General features: G+C 42.7%; 1 protein-coding gene across 1 annotated transcript in view; it reads right to left on the bottom strand.

Moving 5' to 3' along the window:
* Positions 1 to 23,949, bottom strand: part of LOC135206943 (nuclear pore complex protein Nup107-like) — a 118,502-nt gene that overhangs the window by 51,134 nt on the left and 43,419 nt on the right. The window contains 4 exon segments of the mRNA XM_064238467.1: positions 1,154 to 1,424; positions 9,847 to 10,092; positions 22,559 to 22,749; positions 23,584 to 23,694. Coding sequence (XP_064094537.1) covers positions 1,154 to 1,424; positions 9,847 to 10,092; positions 22,559 to 22,749; positions 23,584 to 23,694 — 819 coding nt within the window.

The raw sequence follows: 23,949 nt of genomic DNA, 5'->3' as shown, positions 1-23,949 counted from the left end.
GAAGACGAAGAATCGGATACCAAGGGAGTCGCGGGAGAGCTTTCCGACGACTTCCCTGGCAGACCTTCGCTTCCGTCCCCTACCCCCCCCGCACAGCAGTGAAAAGTAATATGAAAAATGAAACAGAATACTGCACTTGCGATTCACTTCATAGAACTTAAAGAGGGAAAAATCAATTCCCGGTAAGAGCGGAAACTGATCCATAATAATATGATGCTATCATAAATATATATGAAATGAAACAATACTGCACTTGCTATTTTCACTTTCACAGCAATAAATCGTAAGGATTAATTCCCGGGTAAGAGCGGAAATTGATCCAAAATTAAATTTGATGCAATTAATAAAATGAAAATGAAAAGAAACACTGCATTGCGAATCCACTTCATTGCATTCTATTCATCAAAATAAGAGGCTCTTGCCGAGGCGCAATCAAGCTCTCGGCAACGAAAAACGCACAGGGCAAAAATATAATGAGAGTACTTACATCTTTCAATTACACTTTCGCCCAAAATACATGACTCGGCGTGAGTGCGCCCGCCCTCGGCACCGAGACATAATTCAAGGGTTCAATTCATGAAAAGAGCGGAAATCGCCGTCTCTACGGCGATAGCTCCATGTTGATTCATAATTAAGTAATGAAAATGAAAACAGTGTACTTACAGTTTCATTTTCAAGTCAAACCAAAACCATAGTAGAAAAACACAATATAAACAAAGCATACGACGATGAAGCGGGCAGAGAGCGATGACGAACACGTTCCTTCACACACGCGGCCGAAAGCAAAAGTGATTCTTCACCTCTCGGGGTGGGCGCGCGGCGCGCGCACGATCGGACAAGCAGTTAACTACCGTTCTCCCCTTGTTCGAAGCTTACGACCGTCCCAGCTGCCGCTAGTTACCTTCCTATTGTTAAAGGACCGAGGGTTTGTATTACGTATCGGAACAACTTCAAAATCAAATATTTTATAGAATTTAGTTTTATTAAAAAACAGAAAAAAACATATCATATCTATGACTGAAAAATGAAAAAATTAAATATGATAATGATTACGTCCACTTAATACTGACATGAGATTATGGGGCACAATTATTCAACGGTTTTAATCATTAAAAATATTTACCAGACTTCTAAGGAAATAGTACAGACTTACCTTGACACAAGCAACTAAAATATCAGAGCAGTACATTTCCATGTGTTGAGAGATGCGTCCAATGCGACGGAGGAACAGTACAATGTGTGTTAGGCAACGTAAGAGATGAGGAGAAATACCATCACTCAACCACTGATGAGCTTCTTTAAGCAATGCTTCAATATCATCCAAGACTATGTATTTCTGAAGTGTGTGATATGGGTTCTGGCTCTGTTGTTTGATTACCTCTGGTCTTCGTTCCACAGCATCAAATATTGTTTCTAAAGTCAACCTGATAAGAAAAGGACAGAAAAGAGGTTTTTAAGTATAAGTAAATAGTTTGGAATGCTATACATGCAGTCTGCAGTACCTTTACATTAACCAACTGTATGGGGATGTTTTTACCCTAGTATTTTTTATAAAAAAACTGCGTAAAGTTGAGAATGCTGGAAAATAAAACAATGTAACTGGAGGTATTACTGTAAGAATCAATGTTTGCAATTATAGTATCAAATGACAAGCCCATTATCAACAAAAAGGTTAAAAGCAGAAGAAATAACAGCAGCAGCAGTCATGATGAAGTACAGCAAAAATGCAGTACTAGTCTGTTTAGCAGTGCAGCCAAAGTGAGTGGATCATCATCACTTTCCACTGATTAATTCTCTTAACATGCTTCCACAGCCAAACCATCTTTCACTGAAGATTTCCATATATTGGTCAATGGTTTGTCTCCTTGTAGGAACATACAGCAGTGTCCTAAAATTGGTCCAAACTAACAAGACCCTATCCTGGAATTGGTCTAAACTGCTAAGGCCAATTTAGCCACCTTAAAGCTATAATTAGGCACTATTTAAAAAATTTTTCCCTAGTCTCAAGCCTAATTATAATTCAAGCAAAAAAGATTTACCTACTTAAAAATGATATTGTTAAACTACAATAAAGTTTTGTACATACTTACCTGGCAGATATATACTTAGCTATAGTCTCCGACGTTTCCCGACAGAATTTCAAATCTCGCGGCACACGCGGACAGGTAGGTCAGGTGGGTCTACCTTACCCGCCGCTGGGTGGCGGATGTACGAACCACTCCCGTAAGCTTGTCAGATTTTTTTTTCTCTTCCACCTGTCTCCTGAGGGGAGGCTGGGTGGGCCATTAATCGTATATATCTGCCAGGTAAGTATGTACAAAACTTTTATTGTAGTTTAACAATATCATTTTTGTTTTTGTACATGAACTTCCCTGACAGATATATACTTAGCTGATTGGCACCCTTGGTGGAGGGTAAGAGACAGCTCAATAATACAGGTAAGACGGGAAACAACTAATGTTGTAGGATATAAAAACCTTGGTTCTCACCTTTTCAGGATGAAGACTTCATAGATACTATCTCTGAGTCTGCATTGCCTGGAGAGCTACAGCTAGGGACGTGACCTGATGCTGAAAGACTCTCGGATCTACCACTGGGATATGTGATCCCCTATTGTGGTAGAATCCAAGTCGGATGCTGTTAGAGGGACCTTGTCCGCTTACCTAACAGATCCTTACCACTACCTCTGCAAGGAGCCAAAACCCACCAGACCACCTAACCAAAATACAAAGGGTTAAATATTACGACAAAAAGAGGTGCCTCCTGCAACCTCTTTCAGACAACCAAAAACAACAATATAAAATATAGGGTAAACATATAAAAAATTTACACAGGATAAGTTTCAGCTCCCTGCCCCAGCACCGAATCCGCCGATACGAAAGGACCCCAAGGCGAAGCATTTATCATATGTGATTTTTTACATCACGTAGGTAGTGGTTTGCGAAAACGATTGGCATCTCCAAAAAGTCGCCTCCATCAAGTTCCGCACAGACATATTTTTTTCTGAATGCAAGCGAAGTGCGATGGCTCTCACCTCGTGAGCTTTCACTTTCAGTAGTCTAAAATGATCTTCCTTACAGGCAACATGTGCCTCTGTAATAAGGCTTCTCAGAAAAAAGGAAAGAGCATTCTTCGACATGGGCCGAGTGGGGTCCTTTACGGAGCACCAAAGCACATCTTGATTAGCCTTAAGTTGTTCCTTCCTCTTAAGGAAAAAATACTTCATAATTCTCATAGGGCAAAGAGTTCTTTCAGGCTCTTCCCCTACTAGAAAAGATAAACTACGAACTTCAAAGCTCCTGGGCCAAGGGCGTGATGGGGTTTTCATTCTTTGCCAGGAAACTTGGAAGAAATGAACACACCATAGAATCTTCCTTAAACCCTACATTGCCCTCAATAGCTTGGAGCTCACTCACTCTCTTAGCTGTAGCTAGGGCCAAAAGGAAGATAGCCTTCTTCGTCAAATCCTTGAAAGAGGCTAAGCCAGGAGGTTCGAATCTAGACGATCCAAGGAATTGTAGGACTACGTCTAGATTCCAGTTCGGTACTACATGAGGACGCTTAATGGTTTCAAATGATCTAATAAGATCATGCAGGTCCTTATCATCGGATATATTTAAGCCTCTATGCCGAAATACCGCCGCCCAACATACTGCGGTATCCCTTAATAGTTGACACAACCAGATGACATTCTTCTTTGAGGAAAATAAGGAAACTCCGCAATTTGGGTCACAGAGGTACGGAAGAGGAAATGTTCTTCCCTCTTGCACCAACGTCTGAAGACATCCCACTTTGACTGGTATACACGCAAGGTGGAAGGTCTCCTCGCTCTTGCGATTGCTTTAGCAGCTGTTGCTGAAAAGCCTTTTTTCGCTCTGACCAAACTTTGGACAGTCTGAAACCAGTCAGACTGAGAGCGAGGAGATTTTTGTGGTACTGTCGAAGTGGGGTTGTCTGAGTAGATCGCTCCTTAGCGGGAGCGATCTTGGAAGGTCCACCAACCATTCCAGTACCTCTGTGAACCATTCTTGGGCCGGCCAAAAGGGAGCGATTAAGGTCATTCTCGTTGAATCGGACTCTACGAACTTCTTGATGGTTAGCCCCAGGATCTTGAAGGGGGGAAACGCGTAGACGTCGAGTCCGTTCCAGTCTAGAAGAAGAGCATCTATTGCTACTGCCTCTGGATCTGATATCGGAGAGCAGTAAGGATCCAGCCTCTTGTTCTTTGACGTGGCAAAGAGGTCTATGTGTGGCCTGCCCCATAACTTCCACAGGCTCTGGCATACATCCAGATGAAGGGTCCACTCTGTGGGAAGGACCTGATCTTTCCTGCTGAGGAGATCTGCTCTTACATTCCTTTCTCCCTGCTCGAACTGGTGAGAAGCTTGTTCCTCTTTCTTCTGCCCACAGAAGAAGGTCTCTTGCTGTCTCGTACAGGGAGAAGGAATGCGTCCCCCCCTGTTCCTGATGTATGCCAGAGCTGTAGTGTTGTCCGCGTTGACCTGCACTACCGATCTTCTGACTTTGGGCTCGAAAGCCTTCAGAGCCAACCACACAGCCATCAACTCCTTTCTGTTGATGTGCCAGGCTACCTGGTCCCCCACCCAGGTACCTGACACTTCGCTGGTTCCCAGAGATGCACCCCACCCCATGTCCGACGCGTCGGTAGAACAACACCGGTTGGGTGGTCTGTGATTGAAGAGACAGTCCCTTCGCAAAGAGGTTGGGATCTGTCCACCATAAGAGATGTTTCTTGATGTCCTGGGATAACGACAGGGAGAACGTCAAATCCTGAGAACGACGACTCCAATTCCGATGAAGAAAGAATTGGAGTGGTCTCAGGTGCAACCTTCCTAGGGAAACGAATTGCTCCAGAGAGGAGAGCGTCCCAGCAGACTCATCCACTCCCTCACTGTGCATACTTTTTCTTTCCCTAAGAAGGTTGTTTACTCTCTCGAATCCTCGGGCTATCCTTTCCTGCGAGGGAAAAAAGCCCTGAAAAAACTCAGAGAGTTCATCTGTATCCCGAGATACACACACTCTTGCTCGGGAATTAGTGATGACTTCTTGAAATTGACGAGAAGTCCCAAAGCCTTCGTCAATTCTAAAGTTACTTGTAAGTCCTTCAAACAACGATCTTCTGAATTGGCCCTTATTAGCCAATCGTCGAGGTACATGGATATCCTCACCCCTTTTTTCAAATGAAGCCATTGAGCCACATTCCATCAAAATCCCCGTGAACACTTTGAGGGGCCGTCGAGAGGCCGAAACAGAGAACCCTGAAAACTGAAAAATTTTTCCCCCCCAATCATGAATCTGAGAAACTTCCTCGAGGAAGGATGGATCGGTACGTGGAAGTAAGCGTCCTGTAAATCCAAGGAAACCATCCAGTCCCCTGGACGAAGTGCTGCCAGCACTGATGAAGGCGTTTCCATCGTGAATTCTTCTTGTCTACGAAGAAAGTTCAGGGCGCTTACATCCAACAACCGGGCCGGTCTCCATCCCCCACCTGAGGACTTCGGAACTAGGAAAAGGCGGTTGTAGAAGCCCGATGAATGATGGTCTGTCACTAGTTCGATAGCCCCCTTCTCCAGCATCTGATCTACTGCTAGATGGAGAGCTTGATTCATGATGGGGTCTCTGTACCTGGCCGTCAGTTCCCTGGGATGGCCGTCAAGGGAGGTCTTTCGACGAAAGGGATGAGGTAACCTCTCCTCAAAATAGAAAGGGTCCAAGGATCCGCCCCCTTTTTGGGCCCAGACTTCTGCAAGAGACAGTCCCTTCGCAAAGAGGTTGGGATCTGTCCACCATAAGAGTCTGGAGCGCCCACCGTTGATTGAAGGACTTGCAAGTTATTTGGGGGCTTTAACAGACTTGGCGAAAGTCTTACCCCTTCTTGAAGGTCTACGACCTCTAAACGTAGAGGTTCTTGATGAAGATGCCCCTCGAAAGGGTTCTCGAACACTTGCCTTTTCCTTCTTAGCCTTGGTAGGGAAGGAAGGGCGAGGTTTTCTTGCCGACTGTGCCAAAAGGTCCTGGGTGGCTTTGGCCGAAAGTGACTCGAAATGTCCTGCACTCGATGTTTCGGGAAACAACTGAGTAGACAGAGGAGCAAACAGCAAAGAAGACCTCTGAGCATGGGAGACCGACTTCGTTAAGAAGGAACAATAACCGACCTCTTGCTTCTTCACGATCCCGGGCCCCATAAAGGGAGGCGATTTCACTCGCTCCGTCTCTTACCGACTTGTCCATACAAGACAAAACACACATAAGATCTTCTGGCGAAATTGACTCTGGCACTTCAATTTTCTTGGCTAGGACTCCCAACGACCAATCAAGGAAGTTAAATACTTCTAGCACTCTAAACATACCTTTGAGCAAATGATCCAATTCATTCATTGCCCAAGTCGTGCTTAGCAGAGTTAATTAAGGGCAGTTCTCCTTGTCGAATCTACCAGTGCCGAAAAATCCGAATCAGCCGAAGACAGTAGACCCAATCCTAAGGCTCTCCTGTTTCGTACCAGAAACCAGCGCGTCCTGATAACTTCGAAGGAGGGGAAAAGCGAACATCGTTTTTCCCCGCTTCTTCTTTGGAAGCCATCCAGGAACCAAAAACTCCTCAGTGCCTTCTTCATAGAAAGAGTTGGCTTCATCCTCACACAAGAAGAACTCTTCGTTGTCTTCGCCGTTGAAAAAAAGTTGAGTGAGAGAAGGAGGAGCCGTAGGCGTAAGGGAATCCCCAAAAACTTGTAAAAGTAGCTCTGTAAGCTTCTTGTAAGAAGAGACAGCAGCAGAAGTGTTCGGTTCCTCATCCGAACCTTCTAGGACGTCTTCTCGAGGCGAGCGCGGAAGATCCTTATGTGACGAAGGGATCCTAGCAGGAGTTGAGCGAGAGGTTGGAGAACGCCCTCTCTTAGAAGAGTTCACATCCACTGGAGAACGATGAGAAGATCTGGGAAGTCTACGATGAGACTCCCTCTTCGAGGTATACGGAATCTCAGCCGAAGGAGAGGTAGGGCTCCTACTCCGAGAATCCTCGGAAACATCCACAGGGCGCTTACGAGGAGGCGAGCGCCTACTATACTCTATGCGCCTATCCTGAGGCGAGCGGCTGCCAGGAGAAGAGCGCCTATCGAGAGCAGAGCGCTTGCGCGGCTCTCCATACCTGTCCAGTTGCGTACGATCAACGGAAGTCCGACTGGAAGGCGAAATGCGCCTACTAGGAGAAGGCTGCTTGCGAGACTCTTGACGTCTAACAAGAGGGTAACATTCAGGAGAAGGGCGCTTCAAAACTAACGAGCGCCTACTTGGAGAAGGGCGCTTCCGGGATTCCTGGTGCCTACCAAGAGACAAACGGTCAGGAGAAGTGCGCCTAGAAGCGGGAGAGCGCCTACACGGAGAAGGGCGCTTGAAAGACTCTTGTTGTCTGCCCACCCTAGGAGAATAATCAGGAGTATGACGCCTTAAAAGAGACGAGCGCCTACTAGGAGATCTATGTGCAGTAGGCTCTTGGCGCCTACCTTGCGGGGAGCGGCTAACAGTAGGCCGTCTATCATGCACACGACTCCTACCAGACTCTAGATGCCTGTCAGGTGATAGAAGTCACATCCGACACTCGAGGAGAGTGACATCTGGAAGAAGAACGCCTACTTGTATAAGGGCGCCTTCTAGAATCTTGAGGCTGCTGAGGAGAAGTTTCACGCGAGGGAGTTGAAGAAATCGCGTGATGAGCAGGTGGCAGTGCGCTTACCGGAAGCGGGAATCCAATCTGGAGAAAAACTTCTTTCTCCATAGAGCGTCCTACCGATGTTTGGCGTCTTGAAATCGAAAGAGAGCCAGGCGAGCGAGGGCGCTCACGCGAGCGAGGGCGCTCACGCGAGCCCCCACCTTCATACGAAACCTCCCCATATGAAGGAGAACGATCCTCTGAAGAGCGGCCGCCAGCCTAGATCTCTTGATCGGAAGAGAAACGTCCTTCTTCCTACGTGATCTACTGACTAGAGAGTCTGCTAGCGCCGTGATCTGAGCTTGAAGTCCCGCGCGAGTACTCTCGTAGGAGAATCTTCTTGTTCTTCCTCGGAAGCAGGCGCCGAGCACGGAGCGCGAGAAGAAGAACGATCACAGGATTTCTTGGGTTTCTTCGCCTCCACCGACGATTCTTCCGGGAAAACCTCCGGACTAGAAGCCAAAGGACTGCAGGGAGCCTTCCAAGCCCTCTTCAACGGGCGCGACGCATCCGGGGTGGGAGTTCCAACCTCTCTTCGGAGAGGGAGACGACGAAGAGGAGAAGCATGGCGTAGGAGCTCCTTCTTGTAGCGATCCGAGGCAGCCTGGGAGCGTACTTCAGGATCTGCCGAGGGGACGCCTGACCGGTGGGGGCTCTCCCTAGCCCTCCTGCGGCTTTCGACTTTCCTACTCCACTGGAACTGGGAGTCTGGAAGAGGTCTAGGCCTAGAGGCACTAAGGATGCCGGTCAGACGCACCCTCCACAACACTGGGGACACTGCACTGATCACTAACACTCTCCTTACCTTCCAACTGACGAATCTTCTGATTTGTTTCCCCAATAGAACGATTCTTGGCTTTCAGAGCTGCCGCCTCCGAAGGCGAATCTTCGGCTTCGGTGCGGGGAGCCGGGGCTGCAACTTGGGAAGAAGGTTCTAATTCTACGTTAGTACTATTAGGATCCACATCCAACTCACTCATTCTAGATCTGCTAGAACTTCTAGAGGAAGCCTTACGCACTCTATCAGTTCCAACTTCCTAACATAAGAAGAGAGAGCCTTATATTCTTCTTCATTCAATCCCTTACATTCATTACAAGGGTTAGCAAAAGCACATTCATTCCCCCTGCATTTCATGCAAACGTGTGGGGGTCTACCGAAGCTTTCGGCAACCTCACCTTACATCCTTCATTCACGCAAACCCTAAACAAAACCGAAGTTTTAACTACCGATTCTAGATCAGACATCGTTAAAGAAAATCAAACTCAAAATCAAACCGGTCCACAATCAGCGTATGCCAAGCCAAACAAAGCGAATACGTCACCAAAAGAAGTCCAAATTAACTCCAGGCAAGCGAGAATCGAAAAACTATCGAGAGGAACCGACAACAGTTGTTATCGTTCCCGCGACAGAGAAAAATCTGACAAGCTTACGGGAGTGGTTCGTACATCCGCCACCCAGCGGCGGGTAAGGTAGACCACCTGACCTACCTGTCGCGTGTGCCGCGAGATTTGAAATTCTGTCGGGAACGTCGGAGACTATAGCTAAGTATATATCTGTCAGGGAAGTTCATGTACAAAATCTGAGATGTAATGTTCCTAAGCTCTTAATTCATAAAAAGTAAACAAATTTGGCACATCTATTAAAAAAAGTTAACAGCTGTGTTCTTTCATGTAATAAAAGTTCAAACTACTGTCATATAATAAAAATTCAAACTACTGCTTTTGTGCACTTGCAAAATATCACAGATAGATGTAGCTTCAATAATCACTATTAGCCAGTAAACATTATAAAAAAAAAAAGAATTCTAACTGCAATAATAAAGAAAAAAACTATTTCAGGAAACTGAGAAACAATACTGTATTGTATGCTCAAACCTGTAAACTGCAAACCTAATTAAAAACACACAATATAATTTTGATGTTTTCACAAATGACTTTAAACCTTCCAGCCACCTGCAGCACACAACTCTTTTAGCTCATTAACAAATTTTTATTTGTCAATAATGAATGAACAATAATGGTTTCTATACTGGGTATGTTAGGTATAAAATTTTCATTATTAAATTATATAAGATTGCTTAACCAAAGAACACAAATATAACACAAACCTAATGACTTACTTTTCTTCTGGATAATCTTTGGGTAAAGGATGCAGCGTTCTCAAGTGGGTTATTGTGGCCCTCAACTGCTCTTCAGCCCACTGATCAACCATTGTGCGTGCATATGCCCATAAAACATCTTGCCATTCATTACAAACTGCTAATACCGACTGTAGATGACCACACAGAGAACCATATACTGCTCGTTCATAAACTGGTAGTCGTTCATCACTTGCTATGCCCCAAGCAACTGCTTTCCAAACATCTCTGAAGAAAAATATTTTCATTTTCATAAGCAAATAAAGACCTAGATAAACAAAAACTAATTTATTTGCCATTACAGGTACACAATTGTTTATCCAAAATCCTCCAGGCCAGATGTATTTCGGTTTCTGGAAGGAGCATAATCAAACATCACTACTACAGCAAAAACATTGTTTTTTTCATTTTTATATGTTTCTTCATTATTCATATTAATAATATATGTACTGTAAAATAAATGTGAGATCATCAATAACTTGACGATTTATGGTGCTTACAGCGCCAAATTTCAGTTAAAGGCGACTCTGTTAGGTATGTTATGGTGCCATAACTCTATTATTGGCAAATTATGGCACTGATAACCGAACCTTGGCCTGTTATGGTGCCATAAATCACCGATTTTACGGTGCTAGACAAGCGCCATAAAACCGTATCGCCATTAACCAAGTCCGCCGATAACCCCAGACTGCCTGTAATAATATAATATTAACAATAACAATATAATATAAATACTCCCACGGTGTAAATTACACACTTGGACTATGTAACTCTCCATAATTTTTTACTGACCATGAAGACAGCACTTCGTATGGCGCTTTTGAAAAAAAATGGTAATTTAGACTGTCAACAGATTTCCTACATGGGCAACTATCTATCATTACATCATATGGAACTTCCATTAAGACTTAAATGCTCATGCCCCTTGAGTTACCATCTTTATTAAAGTACTTCCATAATGAAACACTATCCAAAAATTAGTACTGAAAAAATTTGTTTCCTATTTCCTTTCAGGTAAATGTAGAAAATCCCCCCTGATCTCTCATGGATTTTAAAACTTGTAAGGCTGAGGTTCTAAGTCCACCTGAGTCTTCACTGACATTCACATCATGTTACTTTAATTTTCTAAAATATATAATTAAAACGTTCACACCCAAACACACTGGAAAAAAAAAAAAAGCATGGGCACAAATCAACTGGCTTGGAAGGGAGCTAAGCGATAGTGTCTTACTTTCCAAGGCGGTTAAAGAAAGACTAAATGCGTCACAAGGCGGTGTACGGTCTCTGACTAGCTATCACCTTGTATGAGCAGGAGTTGCCAGATCTCACAGATTCCTTGCTTACATCTTTGATTGTTTTTAATTGGCTGCCAGCTAGCGCTGGGAAATACTCTATTGTTAAGACCGAAAGTTTGTTCCGCATATGAACAAATATGATATTGTTATGATACAATAAAGTTTTATACGACTCCGTCGCGCCGACAGAATTTCGAATTTCGCGCACACGCTACAGGTAGGTCAGGTGATCCACCGCGCCACCGCTGGGTGGCGGGAATAGGAACCCATTCCCGTTTTCCATCAGATTTTTTCTACACCATCTGTCTCCTGAGGGGAGGCTGGGTGGGTAGTTTAATTGTATATATCTGCCAGGTAAGTATGTATAAAACTTTATTGTATCATAACAATATCATTTTTATACATTCAACTTACCTGTCAGATATATACATAGCTGATTCACACCATTGGAGGAGGGTAAAGACAGCTAATAACTGATTTAACAGGAAATCACAACAATCGTTGTAGGTATTAATCACATAAAACCTTGGTTCCTACCTGTATAGACTGAAGACTTCATGGTTAATGCCCAGGAGTCTGCTTAGTCTCAAGAGCCTCAGCGAGATATTGATCTATTGCTAAGAGTTCTTGTAGGTCTGCCAAAGGGGTCTTGTCCACTTACTTGGCCGATCCTATAAGGGCTATGTCAAAGGGTTTCAAATCCACTTATATGACAAGAACCTTTTTTCTAAGGAGCACAATCCCGATCCTGATCACCTTAACCTAACCAAATGTTGTATCTAAGATTGCAAGAAGTCATCCCCGGACTCCTTGCAAACAACCAAAAAAAAAACTCGATCACAATATCTTACACCTAATTCTTTATGAAAAATAAATAAAAATAAAAATAAACAAATATAGTCTAATTTCTATTTGTACTACCTCGCTTGTAAGACCTATGCACATTCTCATACTGTCAAAAGCACCAAAAGCCGCCTGTGCTAGCCCAAGCACTCTTATCAGCAGAAAATCGTGATACCGTCTTAAAAGGAGAGGTCCCTGTACGAATTTAGACAATGTCTTTAATCCTACTCCGTTTAAAAGGCACATTTCTAGTTCCTTACTAGCAAGGGCTATGGCCGCCTGTGCGACACCAAGCACTTTTACCAATAGTAACAAAAACTGCCTCAAAAAGTGGAGATCTCCGTAATCAAAGACACCGTTTTTATCCAAGCCTATCCTGTAAGATAAACTCAAAGTTCCTTACCTAAACAAGGCCGTGGTCGCCTGTGCAACAACTAGCCGTCAGGTAAGAAAGTTAGAGCCTATCCCACCAGTATGGTATGGAAGTATTAGACTTTTCATAAAAGTTTAAGGATCGGTATGTGTCCTCAGTCCCAGCACTGTATCCGCAGACACAAAAGGACCTAGAGAGAAGCACTTGTCGTAGGTAATTTTAACATCTCTAAGATAGTGGGATGCAAATACCGAGTTGCATCTCCAATAGGTCGCATTAAATAATGTCCTTCATGGACATATTCTTTTTGGAATGATAATGATGTTGCCACTGCTCTTACCTCATGAGCTTTAACTCGTAATAATTTAAAGGAATCCTCTGCACAATCGCTATGAGCTTCCATAATCACACTTCTAATAAAATACGCTAGCGCATTCTTGGACATTGGTCTTTTCGTGTCCCGAACTGCGCACCATAGACTCTGTTTACATGCCTTCAACTCTTCTTTCTTTTTAAGATAGAACTTAAGAGCTCTAACCGGGCATAAAGTTCTTTCAATTTCGTCTCCCATTAAGTTTGAAAGACTTTTCACCTCAAAACTCCTTGGCCATGGTTTCGAAGGGTTCTCATTTTTTGCTAAAAACAGAGTTTGAAAAGAACAGATGGCTGCGTCTTTCTTAAAACCCACCCGAGAATCTAGGGCATGGATTTCACTTATTCTCTTAGCCGTCGCTAAGGCTATGAGAAACACACACTTTCTCGTCCAATCCCTGAACGAGGCACGGTCGGGAGGTTCAAATTTTTCCGATGTAAGGAATTTGAGCACAACATCCAGATTCCAACTTGGCGGAGTAGAGGATATAGATTTTGACGTCTCGAACGATCTTATGAGATCGTGCAAATCCCTATCCTCTGCCAAGTTTAAGCCTCTATTTCTAAATACCGCTGAGAGCATACTTCGGTATCCCTTTATTGTAGCTACGGACAGATTGGATTCCTCTCTCAGGAATAACAGAAAATCTGCTATATTGGTCACAGAGGTATCGGAGGAGGACAGCTTATTCTTCCTACACCATCTTCTAAATACATCCCACTTCGATTGATAGACCCGGATAGTTGACGATCTCCGGGCTCTAGCAATTGCTTTCGAAGCCTTGCTTGAAAAGCCTCTCGCTCTGACCAAACTTTCGATAGTCGAAAGGCAGTCAGAGCGAGAGCGGGGAGGTTTTGATGGAACCTCTTGAAGTGGGGTTGTCTGAGAAGATCTATCCTGTTTGGAAGAGATCTTGGATAGTCTACTGTCCATTCCTGTACCTCTGTGAACCAATCTTGGGATGGCCAAACGGGGCGATGAGAGTTAATCTCGTCCCTGTTGATGCTACGAATTTCTTCATCACTACTCCTAGCAACTTGAATGGAGGGAAAGCGTAAGCGTCGAGTCCCGACCACTACCAGTTAGCATGGCATCCACCGCTATCGCTCTCGGGTTCTTCTACTAAGGAGCAGAAGTTCTCTATCCTCTTTGACAGGAACGTCGCAAACAAATCTATCTGCGGCCTCCCCCACAGGTTCCACAGACTTTGGCAGACTTGCTCGTGCAGAGTCCACTCCGTGGGGAGAACTTGTTTCGTCCTGCTGAGCCTGTCTGCTCTGATATTTCTTTCCCCTTTCAGCAAATCTGGTCACGAGGGTGAATATTCCTCTCTCCTCCGTCCATGACAACAGCTCCTTCGTTATCTCGAATAGGGAAAACGAGTGCGTCCCCCCCTGTTTTTTGATGTAAGCCAACGCCGTAGTGTTGTCTGCGTTGACTTGAATCACTTGATTTCTTACTTCTGACTCGAAGAATTTTAATGCCAGAAACACTGCATATAGTTCTTTGGCATTTATATGCCAATCTCTTTGTTCTTTCTTCCATTTGCCAGAGACTTCTCTTGCCCCTAGAGTCGCTCCCCATCCCGTTTCTGAAGCGTCTGAGAACAAGATTTGGTTTGGGTTCCGAACCTCTAGGGACACTCCCTTGTTCTCTTTGAGTGGGGAGCAGCCACCACTTTAGGTGTTTCTTCACCTCTAATGTTACCGGAAACGTGTCCGACAGATGGCCCTTCTTCCAAGTCCAAGCTCTCTTTCAGGAAGAATTGTAGAGGCCTTAGATGAAGTCTTCCTAGGGATACAAATTGTTCCAGGGAAGAAAGAGTCCCTAGAAGGCTCAGCCACTCCCTGGCTGAACTCCTGTCTTTCTTTAGGAGGAAGATTTGTAACTTTCTGAATCCCCCGAAGAATCCTTTCTTGGGACGGAAAACCCGAAAATCCCGAGAATTCATCTGAATCCCCAAATAAACTATGTCCTGACTGGGGTCATCTGCGATTTCTCGAGATTCACGAGAAGTCCTAATTCCTTTGTCAATTCTAATGTTTTCTTCAGATCCTCCAAACATTGTCCTGGGATTTTGCTCTTATCAGCCAATCGTCTAGGTACAGAGAGACGCTTATGCCTTCCAGGTGTAGCCATCTGGCTACGTTCCGCATCAGGTACGTAAATACCTGTGGCGCCGTGGAGAGGCCGAAGCACAAGGCCCTGAACTGGTAGACTTTCCTTGAATCACAAACCTGAGATACTTCTTTGATGACGGGTGAATAGGAACGTGGAAATATGCATCTTGTAGGTCTAGAGAGACCATCCAGTCTCCTCTTCGCAGGGCTGAAATTACCGAGGCAGAAGTCTCCATCGAGAACTTTTTCTTTTCCACATATTTGTTCAGAATGCTCACGTCCAAAAAAAAGACTGGCCTCCATCCCCCGGATGCCTTCGGAACTAAAAACAGGCGGTTGTAAAACCCCGGAGAGGAAGGATCCTGAACCTCTTCTATTGCCTCTTTGTCCTTCATTCCTATCACCATCTGAAGAAGTGTCTCCCTCAGAACAGGGTCCTTGTACTTCGCCGACAGTTCCTTTGGGGAATTCGACAAAGGTGGTCTGTCCTGAAAAGGTATAATGTAACCTTTCCCAAGACTGCTAGCGTCCCAGGGTGGGTCCGCTTCCTTATCTTCCATTCTCCTACGAAGTTTAGGAGCCTGGCCCCTACAGATGTTTGGAGGACCTTGCTGCTACTTTGACTTCTTAAAAGATCTAAAGGAGGACCTTCCTCGCTTTTATGCTCTGCGTCTTTCCTTTTCGTTGGAGGACGAGAGGTGGAACCTCTCCGAAAGGGCACTACCGGAGTACGAGTAGTCTTCTTCGCTACTGGTACTGTTGGTCTTGATTTCTTGGAAGATTGAACTAATAAGTCCTGGGTTGCCTTTTCAGCAAGAGACTTTGAAATCTCCTTCACCAAGTGCGAAGGGAAAAGGTGATCCGAGAGAGGAGCGTATAACAGGGCTGACCTTTGCGAAGGAGAAACCGCTTTGGTTAGAAATGAACCAAATAATGATCTCTTCTTCACTACTCCTGCTCCAAATAGAGAAGACAATTCTCCCGATCCATCCTGAACCGCCTTATCCATACAGGATAAAATGCAATGTAAAACTTCAGGTTCTAAAACATCTGGTTCATTGCCTTCTTGGCCAGCACTCCAAGGGACCAATCCAAGAAGTTAAAAACTTCTAGTACATGGAAAAGTCCCTTGAGGTGTTGATCCAATTCTGACATGCTCCAAATGCTTTAGCGGTATTCAAAGCATGTCTTCTCGATGCTTCAACCAAGCTTGAAAAATCCGCCTCCGCGGAAGATGGAAGCATAAGCCCCATCGCTTCCTCTGTCCTGTACCATATTCCCCTCCTACCTCCGAGCTTACATGGAGGAGTGCAAAAAACTGTCTTCTGAGCTTCCTTCTTCACCTTCATCCAATTATTTAAAGATTGAATAGCCTTCTTCATTGATATGGCTGGTTTCATTTTTAAATACGAAGACGATTTAGGAACCTTCGTACTGGAAAATAGAGATCTCGGGGAAGGAGGAGCTGCAGGGCTTAGAGAATCTCCAAATTCTTGTAGGAGAAGAGAGGCTAACACTTTGTAGTTAGATACCCCCTCATTGTTCGGAGTTTCTTCCTCCGACACCTCATCCAACTCCATCCTAGAAGGAGAGCGAGCTCTTTTATTAGATTCTTTGTCCGTAGACCTATTCCCTATAGGAGAAATACTCCTAGAAGGAGAGAGACTGACAGATCTAGAAGTTCTCCCTTTCTTATCTACCAAGGCATCCTGAGACATGGAGGTTGAAACCGTAACCTTCGATGTACCAGGTTGCTTCCTTGCATCAGGGTTTCTACTTGTAGGAGACTCGCTATCCGAAGACATTACATGAAAAGATCTTCTATTACCCCTTATCACTTCTCGCTCTTGCCGCTCTTCATGATCAGCTGGCGCCTTGCGCCTGACTGGCGCTTCGCGCTTGGTTGAATCTTCTCGCGCGGCTGGCGCCTCACGCTCGGCTAGCGCTTCGCGCCTCGCTGGCTCTTCTTGCGCGGCTGGCGCCTCGCGCCCAACTCGCGCTTCACGCCTGGTTGTCGCTTCGCGGCAGTCTATCGCGTCCCGTCTGGCTGGCGCTTCGCGCCTGTCTGTCTCTTCGCGGCCGCCTGGCGCCTCGCGCCTGGCTAGCGCTTCTCGCCTGGTAGGCGCTTCTCGGCAGTCTGTCGCATCACGCCTGGCTGGCGCTTCTCGTCTGGCTGGCGCTACGCTCCTGGATGGCGCCTCGCGCCTGATTGTCTCTTCCTGCTTGTAGGAATTCTCACTCGCGGCTGGCTCCTCGCGCCTGGCCAGCTTCTCGCGCTAGTCGTCTCCTGCGATGTCGGATAGGGCTGGTTGCCGCGTCGCGCCTGATTGGAGCCTCGCGCTTACGTTTTTAGCTCTTTGCGGCTGACTGGCGCTCCGCGCCTGGCTGGCGCTTTCACGCCTGGCCTGGCGCCTCGCGCCCCGAACTCGGGGAGAGGGTCTGTGAAAAATAGACCCTTCATCCGAAGAAGAATCTTCTTTTCTGGGAGGTTGATAGTAAGGGTTTTTTTGACTTCTTCACAGAAGATTAACATCCTTTCTTCTTGGAGGATCTCTCGAAAGAACCCCGACTAGAGAAGCAATAGACTCTTGCATATCTTTTAATATCTTCGTCGTTTCTTCTCTCTGGTCTAAACGAGAGGAAGGAGAGCCTCCTTTCTCCATTCCCCACAACTTATCGGGAGAAGCCAAAACCTTTGCTTTCTTATTCTCTGTCGGAGAGTCCTCCGAAAAACGTTCCGGACTCGCGTTTATGCGCGATTCTTCCCAGATCCTCTTCAATGGACGGAACGATCCGCTGATCTCCATCCTCTTTTAGGTGAGGAATTCTCCGATGACGAAAAACATTCACGTAGAACCGCTTTTTCTACTGCGTTCTCTGGCAGTCTGTGACGTTACAGATTCTGCCGAAGAGACGTCTGACTGGTGGGGATCCTCCATAACCTCCGTAAGGCTTTTGACATTCCTTCTCCTCTGGGCTTGGGAGCTTGAAAGAGGTCTAGGCCTGGGAGCGTTGTGAAGCCAATCAGACGCCTCCTCCACTTCACTGGGGAAATTCACATCACTTTCCACCGCACTACTTTGCTTACCTTCTATGGCAGCCATTTTACGCTCCATTTTCATAAGCGCAGCTTTAAGGCTTGCTATCTCCGAAGCAGAGTCCGTAGGATCTGCATTCGGAGAATGACCTGAAATATTACAAGGAGCGTTCATAATGTTAGAGGAGGGTACATATTACTCACCAAACCACTTGAAGATTGAGAGCTAGGCTTGGTTTTGGAAGATGACTTCCTTAACCGGTCTTTCTCTAATTTCCTTAAATAAGAAGTTAGAGACTTCCACCCTTCAGCACTCAAACTCTCACATTCATGACAAGTGTTATCCATCGAGCAGTTCATACTTCCTGCATCTTTTACATACAGTGTGAGGATCAACCGAAGCTTTCGGCATTCTCACCTTGCACCCTTCATTCACACACATTCTCACCACACTTCCAGAATCAGACATCATGATGAAAATTCCAAGCCAAAACCATCCAAATAACGATCCACAAAAGCGTATGCCAGTACAACGATCCAAATACGTCACCAAAGGGTCCAAAACGATGATCAATTGTATCCAAAAACGAAATCCAGCCGGAGATACCAACAACGATGTTGCCAGTATGGCCGACAGAAAAAATCTGATGGAAAACGGGAATGGGTTCCTATTCCCGCCACCCAGCGGCGGCGCGGTGGATCACCTGACCTACCTGTAGCGTGTGCGCGAAATTCGAAATTCTGTCGGCGCGACGGAGTCAATAGCTATGTATATATCTGACAGGTAAGTTGAATGTATAAAACTTTTGTAATTTACTACAAACTTCTCTAAAGTCACATTATTTACCTTTAACTTACGTCACCAGATCAAGTGAACTACATATTACTAGGTTTGTTATGGTTGAGGAAAACTTTGTATCTATTGGGATATAGCTATAATATTTTTACTAAGAACAAAGAATATATATATAATCTGTATCAATACATTAGCCCTTGATACATATTCTACAAGTTTAAATTAAAATGCCTACTCAACCTATACTTACTACTCCAAATGAATGAAACTGATATGGTATAAGCCCCTTGAAATATCCTTCAAATCCAAAGAAAATAAGTATTGTGAATATCAATGATCTTAAGATAAAAAAAAATTCAGCAAAACCAATACAAAGTTAAACCTTTTCAGATATATATAAAAAAAGTCCTAACCCATTAATCAAACAGACAGAATTACTGAGTCTGAAATTGTAATGAAACTGGATGAAAACGATGGACGAATATGACAGAAAGGCTGGTGCATCACAAGGTTCGGAGCCTGGTCAGTGACCAACACCCACCTTGTATATGCACGAGTTACCAGATGCCACAGATTCCTTGTTTTACAATCTTTGATTGTTTTTAACCAGTTTCCAGCTTGGCACTGGGAGATTATCATATTGTTAAGACCGAAGGTTTGTTCCATTTATGGACAAAATAAGGTTATTAACCCTTAAACGCCGAAGCGGTAAAAAAAAAAATGTCTCCCGTGTGCCGGAGACGTTTCAGAGTGAGCGCAGGAGCGGAAAAAATATTTTTTTCAAAAAATCATAGCGCGCTTAGTTTTAAAGATTAAGAGTTCATTTTTGGCTCCTTTTTTTGTCATTGCCTGAAGTTTTAGTATGCAACCATCAGAATGAAAAAATTATCATTATCATATATAATGCGATATATGATAGCGCAAAAACGAAATTTCATATATAATTGTATTCAAATCGCGCTGTGCGCAAAACGGTTGAAGGTAACAAGTTACTTTTTTTTTCGTTGTAATGTACACTAAATTGCAATCATTTTGGTATATAACAAATTGTAAAACGATAAAAGCAACACAGAGAAAATATTATCACAAAATAATGCATGAATTCGTAACGCGCAGACGTAAACACATATTTTTTTCAAAAATTCACCATAAATCTAAATATTGTCCTAGAGACTTCCAATTTCTTTCAAAATGAAGATAAATGATTGAATATTACTATACTGTGAGAATATTAGCTTACAAATGCAGTTTTCGACCATATCTGACGAGTTAAAATTGACCGAATGTCGAATTTTTTTTATATATATATGCAATTATTTCGGAAATAAGAAAACTACAACTTTCAAATATTTTTCGTTTTATTCTACATGAAATTGCGCACATTTTCATATATAAAACTCTATGAAATGCCTAATATGAAATGGAGCAAATATTCCGAGAATGGGACTTACGCATTTCGGAGATTTGTGGCGGAGAATCCGCGCGCGGAGGGAAGGAAAGTTTTTTTTTTAAATTCACCATAAATTTAAATATTGTGCTAGAGACTTCGAATTTGTTTCACGATGAAGATAAATGACTGATATTACTAGACTGTAAGAGTTTTATCTTACAATTGCGTTTTTCGACCATTTCGGTAGAGTCAAATTTGACCGAACGTGGTTTTTTTTTTCTATTTATCGTGATTTATATGCAAATATTTCGAAAATGAGAAAAGCTACAACCTTCAACTATTTTTTGTTGTATTATACATGAAATTGCGCACATTTTCATATATAAAACGTTATGTAACGGCTAATTTAAAATGGTGCAAACATTACCACAATCGCACGTATGATTTTTTCGGAAGAGTTACGCGCGACGTAAAGAAAATGTTATTTTTTTCATAAATTCACCATAAATCGAAATATTGTGCTAGAGACTTCCAATTTGTTGCAAAATGAAGGAAAATGCTTGAATATTACTAGAATATAAGCGTTTTAGCTTACAATTGCGTTTTTCGACCATTTCGGTAGAGTCAAAATTGACCGAAGGTTGAAAATTTGTCACTTATAATTTTTTATATGAAAATATTTCAAAATTGATAAAAGCTACAACCATGGATTGTTTTTAGTTGTATTGTGCATGAAATTGCGCACATTTTCATATATAAAACTTTATGTAACGGCTAATTTAAAATGGTGCAAACATTACCACAATCGCATGTATGATTATTTTCGGAAGAGTTACCGCGCGGACGTAAGGAAAAAGTTTTTTCATAAATTCACCATAAATCAAAATATTGTGCTAGAGACTTCCAATTAGTTGCAAAATTAAGTTAAATGATTGAATATTACTAAAATATAAGCGTTTTAGCTTACAATTGCGTTTTTCGACCATTTCGGTAGAGTCAAAGTTGACCGAAGGTTGAAATTTTAGCACTTATCGTTATTTATATGAAAATATCTCAAAACTGATAAAAGCTACAATCATGAGTATTTTTGTGTTGTATTCTACATAAAAATGCGCACATTTTCATATATAATAGTCCATGTAACGGCTAATTTAAAATGGTAAAAAAATTATGTCAAAGTGACGAAATAATTTCCGAGATGTGTCACAGATACTTTTTAGTGCGGCAAGAAAGAAATTCGCGCTTGCGCGCCTGCGTAACGATTGTAAACAAAACAACACCTTGATCCGTGAACTCCCAGCATCCCCCAAGGCGCGTGATTAAAGAGTTTTCGGCTGGTAGGCCTAAAAGTATTTTTCCGCGAATTTTAAAAAAAACTTTTGTATGTCGACGTAAAATACGTCCAGTCGGCACCCGAGAGACAAAAAATGTCGACGTAAAATACGTCCAGTCGGCGTTTAAGGGTTAAGCTGTTTTGAAACATGAGCTTTAAAAGCTGGAGCAGCCCGACTATGGATTAATGCATAGTAGTTACTTAGATCAAAGTTTTAGTGACTAACCTCAGCTTTGGTGCTGCCATCTAACATGCGGGGATAACTTTGGTTTCTTTTTCATGTTTTTGTAATTTATCATAGCAAACTATACTGTACTGACCCAATAGTAATAACACTAGTTTATGGGTCACCTTTCATAACTATGAAACTACAACAAAATTTTGATAAAACCATTCATTTATGGGCAACCCTTTGCAAACGAACAGGGGATTTGGGGTCTCTTCATATATCACAAATTTCTAGTTTTAATGGATTTACTTTTTCTTTGATGGACGGGAATATAAAATTGCAACAACACAAATCTAAGACAGTATAAACAGAGAATTGCAGCCTATACTGATTTTTAGCTTCCATTTGAAGACTCACTCACTTTGCAACAAACTTAAAAACAAGCAGCCCCCAGTTATCGGTAGGGCTTCCATTACGACGGTTTGATGATAAGCGAAAATTTCTGATAACCAAATATCAGCAATTTTTGACACTTATCAGAGCCAATAACTGGTTAACGGCGCCTCTGTTAGGTATGTATTGGTGCCAATACTCTATTATCAGCACCAATAACCAGAAATCGGCGCATTTTACTGTAAAAAATTGTAAATTTTCGGCACTAGACAAACACCATAAAACTGTATTGCTGATAACTGGCAACTGCCTGTAGTACAAATATCTCTAAGATTATGACAAAAATGTTTTTCTCTTCCTATGTTTGGACTCAGTTATTCCCCTCAAAATTATTAAACTTGCAGTTGTTATAAAACAAAATTTTTGGCACAAACCCATCAATGATAATGAATACATAAATGATTGGTTCATTATAACTGACAGAGTTGTGATGAAACAAGAAAATTAAGTGTTATATTCTGTTTACCAGTACATAGTCTGATATTGAAAATACATGATGTAAAAAGCATTACCTGTATGAATTGCCAGAAATTGGATTTCGTTGTGATGCATCAGTGTGATTAGGATCATGATGAAGCTTCCACCCCTCAAGAGTTGCTGCTCTCCAGTGGTGACCTGCTCTGATACATAATTCCTGAGCCATACTGACTTGCCCTGAACGAATATGAAGGAAGACACATCGGAGTAAACGCATTTCATCTTCCTGAAATAAAATATACACACTTTATGAGAAATATATGTGTATCCATTTCCATATTCTATTTACTTTACACTCTTCATATTTTTCCTCACCATGTAGGGGGGAAGCATTGTATAATATGTACCTTATACAACACACTGTACATAATACTAAAAGCTGTTTGCAGTATATATTCAGCCCCAGCTGAACTGCATTCTGCTTTATACTTTTAACCCAGACCCTCAAGTGTTTTCTCACTTATCAGCCTGACTTCTTTACCTTGCTTCACATCCAATTTTCACTTACAAATATTTCATGTGAGCCCTCTGACCGTCTAGAAATTTGACCACGGAGTCTTATTCATCATCATCATCAGCCTTTGCTTGGCCACTACAGGACAAAGGCCTCAGACATGTCATTCCATTCTCGTCTGTTTATGGTCTTTCTATGCCATTCTATACCCGCAAATTTTCTTAGCTCGTCAATCCATCGTCTTCTCTTCCTTCCCCTGCTTTGTTTGCAATCTCTAGGGAACCATTCTGTTATCCTTAGAGGTCTTATCAAACTACATTAAATAATTATAATCACAGTCAATTTTCATTCTATATTTTCCTATAACAACATTTTCTTTCTTCCCTCTTCCTTGTTGAGATTACATTCCTACTGAATCTTCCTCTTTACATCTACCACCTGACCCTTGGCTTCCTTCCACTTCTCCACTAGTTAATAGCATATCTTAAAGTATCATAACCAGGTACTCGCTGGTATTAAAACTGGCAAAATTAATTAAAAGCTGTTAAGGTGATTTATAGCAGATTCTAAAGTCATCATTTAAAAAATTATTACTCTATTTACTACCTGATCAAGGTCATGGAGGTTTCGTCCCTGTCGTAATGTTGAATCAGGATCTAAAGATGTAACTAGAGAGCGACTGCCTCTCAATGGTATGCTTATTCCACTGCTTTCATTCTGTAAAAAAAAAAAAAAAAGGAAACTTATTAAAATAATTGTTCAAAACAGAATTAATTTCTCATACAAATACCTGATGTTATAAAAAAAAATTACACAATTTCATGACAAACCTGTTAAGACCAGCAACTAATATTACTGATAATATCAAATTACAATATTCTAAGTAACTACAGGGTTGGTGAATAAACAAAAAGGAACATACGATAGAATATAGGACAATAATGAATAAAACCAGGAACAATCACCAAACAT

Source organism: Macrobrachium nipponense, chromosome 31 (genome assembly GCF_015104395.2).
Source record: "Macrobrachium nipponense isolate FS-2020 chromosome 31, ASM1510439v2, whole genome shotgun sequence".
Taxonomy (NCBI): Eukaryota; Metazoa; Arthropoda; class Malacostraca; order Decapoda; family Palaemonidae; genus Macrobrachium; species Macrobrachium nipponense.
This window is presented reverse-complemented; position numbering and strand designations above follow the sequence as displayed.